The 10,461-nt window shown below is 36.2% G+C and overlaps 2 protein-coding genes across 2 annotated transcripts in view; both read right to left on the bottom strand.

The window, feature by feature from the left end:
• Positions 1 to 2,197, bottom strand: part of LOC107726042 (apoptosis facilitator Bcl-2-like protein 14) — a 3,748-nt gene extending 1,551 nt beyond the window's left edge. Inside the window, exons 1-4 of the mRNA XM_016535515.1 lie at positions 2,108 to 2,197; positions 759 to 1,018; positions 546 to 653; positions 387 to 445 (exon numbers count right to left, since the gene is read on the bottom strand). Of these exons, the coding sequence (XP_016391001.1) occupies positions 387 to 445; positions 546 to 653; positions 759 to 1,018; positions 2,108 to 2,109 (429 nt within the window). The 5' untranslated portion in view covers positions 2,110 to 2,197. The remainder of the gene's footprint in view (positions 1 to 386; positions 446 to 545; positions 654 to 758; positions 1,019 to 2,107) is intronic.
• Positions 2,198 to 3,131: 934 nt separating this feature from the next.
• Positions 3,132 to 10,461, bottom strand: part of LOC107726026 (diacylglycerol kinase iota-like) — a 47,755-nt gene continuing 40,425 nt past the window's right edge. The window contains 14 exon segments of the mRNA XM_016535489.1: positions 3,132 to 4,218; positions 4,304 to 4,403; positions 4,488 to 4,524; positions 5,465 to 5,585; positions 5,732 to 5,769; positions 5,991 to 6,016; positions 6,118 to 6,242; positions 6,326 to 6,366; positions 6,450 to 6,519; positions 7,566 to 7,610; positions 7,830 to 7,909; positions 8,016 to 8,116; positions 9,489 to 9,688; positions 9,987 to 10,098. Coding sequence (XP_016390975.1) covers positions 4,102 to 4,218; positions 4,304 to 4,403; positions 4,488 to 4,524; positions 5,465 to 5,585; positions 5,732 to 5,769; positions 5,991 to 6,016; positions 6,118 to 6,242; positions 6,326 to 6,366; positions 6,450 to 6,519; positions 7,566 to 7,610; positions 7,830 to 7,909; positions 8,016 to 8,116; positions 9,489 to 9,688; positions 9,987 to 10,098 — 1,213 coding nt within the window. The 3' untranslated portion in view covers positions 3,132 to 4,101.

Here is a 10,461-nt window from a genome sequence, read left to right on the forward strand (position 1 = left end):
TACACACACACACACACACACACACATATATATACTTTATATCAAATTAATGTTCAAATAATTATACATAATGAGTGTTCGAATGTGTAAAGTGAATAAAATACAATGCATATTCAAATGTAAAGTCTATTACAAATACTAAAAAAAAAGAGTTCTATTGTGCAGTTCATTACAAATTTCATTTACATTTTTTTCTCTTAATGTGGTCTCAGACTTTTGGATTCAGCTGGTTATTCTTGTCAAAAAAGGGAATGAAAAGCATATAGTAAAATAAGCACGACGGACAATATTACAGTGCAGGTAACTATGTTTGCAGAGACACCTGGTGGTCAGGATTTACATCTCATCTTAAATGGCATCATGAGTGCTCATTTGATTTCACTGACCTTTTTGTCCAGTTTATCGCCATGTTCTCTGAGGAGCTCAACCAGCTTTTCCACAACATCTGCTGAGAGAACAGCACTGTGAAGTTCAGTTTGCACTCTTCTCTCAATGAAGCAACTAAAACGTCAGAACTCAAAAGAGAAGACTGAGCTCAAACTCACCATCAGAGTCTGGTTCTATATCAGATGGAGTGAAGTGCACAGAGTCTGATATCTCTGTCAGTTCACTGACCATGTTCTCCATCTCATCCACTTTCCCACCATCTGAACCTGAAGGAAGCAAATCAGATGCTGGAATCTCCACAATAGGGACTGTTTTAAAAAAATACTTTAAAGCAGCCACACATTCAGATCAATATAATATTTCATACTCACCCGCTAGGGTCGCTGGCTGCTGTACATGTGCTGGTTTATCTGTCTGTGGTTTAATACATTTTAAGAGGAAAGACAGTCTCTTGTTTCTTTTATTTTTCTTTGGTTTGCTGTGATCTTCAGCCGGCTGTGGTGAAGACGGGACGTCCTGCTGCAGGAGGGTGTCGGCGGGTCGTCTCTTACGAGTGTATGCTATGAGGAGTTTGAACTCCAGACTGTCTGCCGCAGACGTCCGGACATCACCGTTACTGTGCTGCTGATCCCTGCTCAGATATGAAATACACTTCATCAAACCACAATAAATATTTGTAAAGTTTATTTATATTATATTTTATTATTTATGTTTTAACATCTTAAGAATGTTAGAAAATATTATATATATAAATATTTAAACTTTTATATATGTGTGTGTGTGTGTGTAAAAAAAAAAAAAGTTTAACAATAAATAAGTTTAATTTAAACTGTGCTAGATTTGTTAAGCTTCGTTTAACTATGTTCTGGTTTACTTTAAATTTAATTGAACTAATAAGAAGTATTCCGATTCATTTTAACATAATTTTAGAAACATTATTAGATTTTGTACACTAGATATATACAGTGAAGTAGTCATGGACTACATTTTATATGCTTTCATGGCATGAAATGTGCAGCATGAACATTATTAAAACGTGGATATCCCTTATGAAAATTAACTATTTCACTACAAATAAAACCAATCAAAAAATAAAAATTAACCGTGGTTTTGCATAAGGGATACATCATTGCAAACTTTTAAAATTCCTCTTCTTATATTAATAATATTTTATAATTATTAAATTACTCTAAATTTGTCACGCTTATTTGAACTAGCCTACGGATAGTATTTTATGCATTAATGCACTAGCAATATAAGTCTCTAGTTTAAGCGTATTTAACCCTGAATATTCTTTGAACTTACGTTTATTTTCACAGAATTAAGTTTGACGTAATTTTACAAGGAAGTGATTTAATCCGGACGTTTATTGACGAAAGTGACAGATTAGTTGATTGTATATGAAGTCGCGGCTCATGTTAATGATGAGTGAATGTGTCTGGGCATGTTCACCAACGCTCACTAGAAACTTGAGACGTTTGTTTCATTTTTTCTTCAGTCTCAGACATCTCCATAAGTTTAGACACAACTCACAAGCATGACTTGATGTTTTGGAAATTCTCGACATATTTTTCTACATATAAACACGTCTATCCGAAGTCACGGAAGTGTGAACCAACTTTTCCTGATTATCTTGAAGAAACAAAATACAAGAGTCTGAGACAGTGACTATTAACATTTTCTCTTGGTTAATAAATATAATGAAAGTTGACCCACTTACATGACTCCGTGTTCAATGTCTGATGTTATCACGGAGCAGAGCGAAAGTTCAGTACAGTATTTATGCGCTGTGGGCGGAGCCAAAGTTATACGTCATCAATATGTCATCATTACACGCGGTGACTCAGAATGATTCAACAGAAATCCCATTCGTAAGAATCGTCGCATTGATTCATTGACTTTCATCTGAAATTAACTGCTCAAACCACCGAAATGGCAAAATGACATGATTTATAGGTATCATGTATACAATAAGTATCGCTTTTTATTTCTCCTCTTTCCTATTACTTGTTTCGCTTCTGTTTCAGTTTTTATAACCATTTATACGAGCCGTTTCTGTTAGGTACTGTTAGTACAAAGGTCACTACTTTTAAATACATTCTTATGCTTTTATTGCATGGAATGGGCATTATGAACATTATTATGCTAAACGTTTTATTTTTGTGCTCCTCACGTGTTTCACTTTGGAAAAGCATGAGGGTCAGTAAATCAGTAAATCACCAAACTTTAATTTTGGGGTGAAAAATCACTTTAACACACACTAAACAATCCCTTGAAATTGTAAATAAGAATGTAAACCGTAAAAGAGGTGCAAATGTTCATTTTATGTTTGCATGCTGTATTACTGCATTTAAAGAGAAAAAGCAAGTAAACGTCCATACTATGAGTCAAGAATGGCAAAACTGCATGTTATTTCTCAAACTATACTTTTAGGGTGATCTATGACTCTCCAGAAAACACACAACACTGGTGCTTTCCATCCGACTGCCCTTTAATGAGAAACATTCCCAGTTTAGAGATCGTGCCAGGTGATATTTCTCACATCTCCACATATCCCTCAAGTCTACTCACTCACTGACCTCATACACACCTAAAATAGATATTTAGAAATTAGAAAAAACTAAAACATTCAAGTAGTCCCGTCTTTTAAAAGATTAAAAAAAATAAAAATACAACCACCGAACAATTTCATATTTTTCATATAACTTAAATTTAAAAATAAAAGAAGAAATAATGCCATTTCATTACATAATCACAGAGGGGTAGACACATCCAGAGAGGTAACAAAATTTCCATGCACAATAATGCTTTAAAATGATACAAGACAACACAGCAGATCACTCGTATGTAAATGGATCTCACAAAGGCTCAGCGTGATCCGTTTTTCATGCAGACACATCGCTGGGCATTTCCCGGCATGAGTGATGTGACATGGACTAAGCATATGTTCGAAATACCACACTTAAACCTCACCGGCATTCATTTGGTTTAGTCATTCTTCGGTCAAACGCAACCACCTTGGCATTTCAGAAACCAATCAGCTGCCATCAGTGGAAAAAAAATAATAATCCGGTTCCTTTGCTTGTCTTGAAACATTAATGTAATGTAATATTAAATAGATAAATGCACAAATGTCATCCATTCATATTGCACTGAATATGGCTCAGATCTTTTCTCGTCGTCGTAAGATAATTTCACAATCACTCCACTGTAACGGCACACAAACAAAACGAGAAAAGTCTGTAGTTTGAGTTTAAAATCTCCGCGATGATTCTGTCCAATCATAAAAACTCTCTGGAAGAAGATCCTCCTTTAATCGAACTCTCTTCAGTTGATGTTCTTCCTCTCTGTGTGTCTTTGGCACACAACATTGATGCATGACAGCTTCCATCTCTGGCAAGTTTAAACATCTTTTGTCTCTAAAACTAACCTGCGATGCAACAAAACCCAATCCATCTTTGAATAAATAGTTATAATAAATAAGAGCAATAAATAAATGCTAAAACCCCACAGCGACATCAGTGGAAAAACAACAGCTAGACGCGATCCCGAGGACTCTCTCAACCCGAGGCGCTCTCGATACACCTCTCTCTCCGTCTGTCTTCTCTCACGCTCTCTCGTTCTTTCTCTGCGAGTGCGAGCGGACGCTCGGAGGAGTGCCGACAGCCGCTTTCTGTGAGTAAACATCTTCCCGACTCTAATCGCTGAGCCCGTTCATACAGCCGTCTCCAGGTCCTCGTGCACCGCCGGCTCCTCCACCGGCTGGCTCTCCATGAGAGACGCCAACTCCGCGTTCCCGGCGTCCAGGGCGCAATCCTTGGGGGTTTTTCCCTGAGGAGGACAATGTGACATCAAGCTGACTGCCGAGTCTCACACCACGTGTCAAAACAAAGAGGAAACACAAACAGATTCTCACTAGGAAGTTAGTTTTGCTGAGGGAAGCCCCGGCCTCCAGCAGACGTCTGCACACCTCCACATGCTGCTGAGACGCTGCTTTGTGCAATGCGGTATCGCCTCTGAAAAAAAGGAAATGAAGGCAAATGAAATGCCAGTTTACACCATTAACACGCAAATAAACAGATCAAACCGCAGCTACGTACGTGTCTCTGTCAGTTAAATCCAACATCAACTTTGACCCTGAAAGAAACAGAATTCTGATATCAAAATACTGCATGTGAGTGACAAGAGATTCAACTTTGATATAGTATAGAGTTTTGTAAAATAGTATTGATATTAGTATTAATATTCATAATAGTATTTTATTATATATTTTATTTTTAAATTATATATAATAATTAATTTTATCAAATAAATAGATATGTAAATAATGTAATAAGTAATAAAAAAATGTAATTTAATAATAATTTATGTCTCAAGTATTTGGACATTTAAAAAATGTCACTTGGCATTTAAAAACTTAAAATACTTTATACAAAAATATTTAGTATATAATACAATAATAATTATATAATATAATAATTATATAATACAAAAATCAATGATTACATTTATTTACATGTAAAGAGTTCATTTCTAAAGTATTTGGACATTTAAGACATTAAAAATGCAATGTGACATTTAGAAGCATTTAAACTTTAAAAACAAAAATACATTTTTACATATATGCATATAAAAAATAAATTTTGATTTTATTTTATGCACCAAAATGTATTTGGACATCTAAGAAATTAAAAAATGTATATTGACATTTTGTATATTGACAAAACTGAAATACTCTATACAAAATATTTTTGTATATATGCATATCATATAAAATACATTGATTTTATTTGACCGATTTAATTGGATTTGATTTAATTATATTTGATTTGGTTTGTTTGGATTTTACGTTTACTTTGATTTGATGTGATTTGATTCGAAAATACCTTTTGGGGCCATTATATATTTAGAAACAGTTATTTACTCTTAACTGCTTTTGGTTTTGGTTAGACATTGGATTGTAACTCACCCACAAAAATTTCCCTTCTATCCCAGCTGAGCATGTGACAAGCAAACTTTGAACGTTGCGTACTCAAACACGGGAGTGTGCGTGTCTATGGGCTTGTCTCTCACTCACCGTGCTCCAGAATAAAAGTCACGATCTCCGTGTGGCCGTGTTGGGCGGCCAGGTGCAGAGCGGTGCAGCCCGTAGAGTCCCGTACCAGCAGACCGACCCCGGCGGCGCAGCAGCCCGACACCTGTGACACACGGGACAGACCATGAGTCCGGATGAGTGACGATGCATTGGTGCTTTCAATCAGAAAACAAACGAGTTGTGCAAGTCACTTCTCGAAAACACTTCCACTTTCAAACTCATAAAACAAGGAGATGCAAAAACTCTTACCGCCTCTACATCTCCTTTAACAGTAGCCGACAGGAGAGCTGGAAAACAGTTGAGATTTTGTCAAAACTGAGTAACGATGAGGTATCCTAAGAACTGCATGACATGCATGTGGGAATTTCTGGTGGAGATGACTTTGGTTAATCACATGACCTCTGACAGAAAACATCAACCTCTAAAGAAAACCTGCTCCATTTCTAAACAGTCCAGACCTGTTTCCTATCTCTCCACCACTTCAGAGAAATATGCGTTTGTACTTTACCTTGTTCGTCTGAGGTCAGGGCAACCCTGTAATAAGGAAACCAGAGTAAAATAAAAGGTCAGCTTTGTTTGTTATGCAATTAGCGAGGTATAAACCTGTCAGGAGTCAACAGAAACAAGAGTCTCACCCGGAACTGGGCTCCACCACCACGTCTGGCATTCCTGGGACCCGGACCTTGCTCACCGCTGGGGCCTCGTGGTCCAGGATGAAAACCTCATCCTGGCATATTTCGGTCACAAAGTGCAGGTGCTCCTGTTTGTACACACAAGTGCACATTATGCAGCTTCCTGTTAGCGTTTACATTTTTTATAAGGCATACTGTATGGTCATAATACCTGAGCCTTGTCTATGCGATAAAAGCGGTCAGCTGATGTAGCTGGAAACGGAATAAACATGTCAGCGGTTAAATTATTCGGAAGCATTTACTGACACAGAGAAGGCACAGATGAAGTGACTCACAGTCTAGGAAGCTCCAGTTCGGTGAAAGTCTGTGTGCAGAACTGGGCCGCGGCAGACCTGTGCTCTCATCCTGACAAAACACAGCAAAAACTATTCAGAACCACATTTACTGTCCATTCTAATTCAGTTCCTCCACTGAGGTGCCAAACTGGACGCAGCATTTGAATAAAAAAAAAGTACAAATTAATTATAATAAAATGAAATTGACGTGTTGTTTTCATGGAATACATATACATTTTATTTTCAATATGAATCACCAAACACACAACACACAAATTTTGGGGTATAATTGCTTTATAAATCACTATATTTGATTTAGTTGACCACAGCTGAAGATTACTTCATTTAACACTATGCTATAATTTACTCAAAATATTACATAATTACTAGATTCAAATTTTAATGTGAATAAAATTTTAGTTGGTACAAAATCACCAGATTTAAATTCTGATGTGAATATTTTCTTTTTTTTATTATTGTTATAATTACAAAATTAATATTTAAAATTCTGATGTGAATAATTTCCATTTTTATATGTATTATGTTATAATTACAAATGAAAAGATTTCATTTCTGATGTGAATATTTTACTTTTTTATTACGTTATAATTACAAAATTAATATTTCAAATTGATGTGAATATGTTCAATTTTTATATTTATTATGCTATTATAACAAATGGAAATATTTAATATTTTTTATTATTTTATTAAGTAATTTATTACACAATTAATAGATATAAATTCTGATGTAAATATTTTACATCTTTATATTTATTATGTTATCATTACAAAATTGAAAGATTGAAATACTGGTGTGAATATTTTAAATATGTATTTTATTAAGTTATCATTACACAATGAATAGATTTAAATTGTAATGTGAATATTCATTTTTATTATTTATTTAAACATGCTGTGGTTCTTAACATATATTTTGATGCCGGTAATAATTATTTTGACAGTACTGAACTTATATATGGGAATATTTAGGCATAATTATTTTTTATGAATAATGAATTAATCTCTTCTCTGTATTTCTTTGAATTGCAATTCGATGAATTCCAATTCAGCATCTTGTGTTTTGAATTTTGTCCAATGCTGTCGAGGCCTTCACCTGGTAGTGCACTCTGTGACCAGTAGAGGGCGCCTGATGCAAATCCTGTCAACACCAGACACAAATGTGTGAGTGCATGAATTTATAACATGATGGCGACAAAACTGTGGTTAGATTTGAGGTTAAATGTTGACCCTGAAATAATTAAACACTACAGGATGACAAACAAAATTCAGTCGTAAGTGCCAGCGGTTGTGTCAGTAATCGTATTGATTGAGTGCTCAATGAAATCAGTCTGACAGGAGCATCATGGGAAGCGCTCACCTCCTGCAGTCTGTCAATGTACAGTCGACAGGTTTCCAGGTCACAGTCTCCTCTCACCACCACGATGCCAACAGGAGTCGCTGAACAAGCACACACACACACAGTCACATCATACTCACCTGTCCTACAGCAGCACTGTATAACAACATGTGAACTGCATTGTGGGAAGGTTTCTGATTGACTTACAGATGTCACGCAGACGCTCCTTGTCGAACTGCATGCTCTCGTACTCCTGCAGGCCGATGCGGTTCACGCGCAGACGCAGACGCTCAGGGACGGCATGAGGGCTGCGATACAACAACACCGACGACAAATGAGAACTGACGCCACATTAACGAAACACCTAATCAACAAAGGTGGAGGTGGAACAGGCACGCTCTCAGTTTTATCTTCTGCTTGCTGATAATGCTCACAGGAACTACATGAAAACACTTCATGATCGTACTGATTCATAATGAATAACCGTGAAAACAATATTAATCTCAGACGATGAGGAGCTCGTGAAGAAGAGTGAAAATGAGCTTCACAAAAGGACAGGTGAAGATCAGGAAGGACTGAAGTCATTAATGCATAAAAATGCTTTTTGTGGCCATTTGGTCTGTTTAGACCAAATCTGTCATCCTTATTCAAGTCAACATGATTGACCCTTAAAAGAATAGTTGCATATTCAAATTAATCATCATTTACTATTATTTCTGTAACCTTTAATACATCAACCAATATTAATTTATTGTGTTTACTATCTGAAATATTTTAGAAAAGCATTCAAAGTGCTTAAATAGCTATTTGGTTAATGATTAGCATTATTTTTCCACCTGTGCAGTCCATATAGTCAACAATGCTGGTATAGACAAAATAAATAAATACATAATGATAATAATAATACAATTTATTTTAATATTTTATTTTATTGAAAACATTTTTTTATTAAATAAAAATCATTAAAAAGCATTATTAATGATTTAATTAAAAATACAAATAAAAAATAAAAAAATGAAAACATATTTAAAGTATTACAGTCAAAATAAATAATATATCAATAACAAATGTTTCTTGAGCAGTAAATCAGCATATTAGAATGATTTCTGAATGATCATGTGACACTGAAGACTGGAGTAATGATGCTGAAAATTCAGCTTTGATCAAAGGAATGAATTACATTTTAAATTATATTCAGATAGAAGACAGTTATTTGAAACTTTAATAATATATTTTACAAAACTGTATATTTTTATGCCTTTAAATGCCTTTTTTTTTGTTAAATAAGAAAATATCTTACCAACCCCAAACTTTTTATCTATTATTGCTTATTATTTATTTACATAGTATATTATTATTGTATATTGTCATTTTTATATTATTTATTTATGCTAAATCAAAAAGTGGTTAGCTACTGGGGGAGCTTTTTTTGTGACAAGAAAACCATAAAAACATAAATAATATAACTATAAATATATATATATATATATATATATATATATTACATTTTGACCTTGGAATGACAGGACGAGATTAGTTCAGGTTGCCAAATATCATGTAGTAAAACAACAAAAAAAACGTGTTTTTCTAATCTCAAAAATGAATCAATGAAACAAACAGAAAAAGCAAGATTGAAGCACTTGTGTAAGAAGCTGTGACATGCGTTGTAATGAGACTCACTCGTTGAGCAGCGGCACAGACGTGCGTCTCTTGCTCTTCTGCAGCATGTTGGCCTGGTTCCTCAGAGATATGCGGAGGGTGGAGGGCGCGAGGCGGCACGGCTCTCCGTCCACCTGCACCGGCAGCGTCTTGAAGGTGGTGAGGACCACCTCTCTGCACTGATGCAGCCGCTCGCCGTGGCCGCCCACCTGCAGCGCCGCCTTGTGGTGAAGACGGGATGCATGTGAGTCATGAGCCCTACATTTCCTTCTCAGTCTCACAGAAAGAGCTGAAGCGCTCACCAGTGAGGCCATGGTGAAGCCGATCACCTCGATGCAGCCGTCGTCGTGCCTCTGAGGCTCGAAATCTCTGTGGTCGCCCGTGTTGCCCCACGGCATGGTAGCCGCTCGCCGTGACCGCCCACCTGCAGCGCCGCCTTGAGGTGAAGACGGGAAGCGCATGTAAGTCATGAGCCTTCCACGTCATTCTCAGTCTCACAGAAAGAACTGAAGCGCTCACCAGCGAGGCCATGGTGAAGCCGATCACCTCGATGCAGCCGTCGTCGTGCCTCTGAGGCTCGAAATCTCTGTGGTCGCCCGTGTTGCCCCACGGCATGGTCCCTGCACAGTACCTGCAGACACCAGGATAACAGGAGAATGAAGACACACGCTCCTGATCACGTGTGTAAAGCTTTACTAAGCTGAACGAATCCTTCAGGTGAAAACTGGAATGAACGTAAAACCCACAGACAGTCAGGAAATATGCCATAACTTACTACTGATATAATTATCAAATGATTGAACTTTTTGACATTATTTGAAAGATTCAGCTCTGATCAATGTGTAATACAAATGAGCATTAACTAAAAGCTTAGTTTTATTTTTAGTTTGCATGACCCTATTCATCACTATTATATTTCAAAGGGTTAAATAAAGCAAAAGATAAAAAATAAAATAAATAAATGAATACATAAATACAATTCTCTTTAATAATA

This window comes from Sinocyclocheilus rhinocerous, unplaced genomic scaffold (assembly GCF_001515625.1).
Source record: "Sinocyclocheilus rhinocerous isolate Xijiao unplaced genomic scaffold, SAMN03320098_v1.1 scaffold395, whole genome shotgun sequence".
NCBI lineage: Eukaryota > Metazoa > Chordata > Actinopteri > Cypriniformes > Cyprinidae > Sinocyclocheilus > Sinocyclocheilus rhinocerous.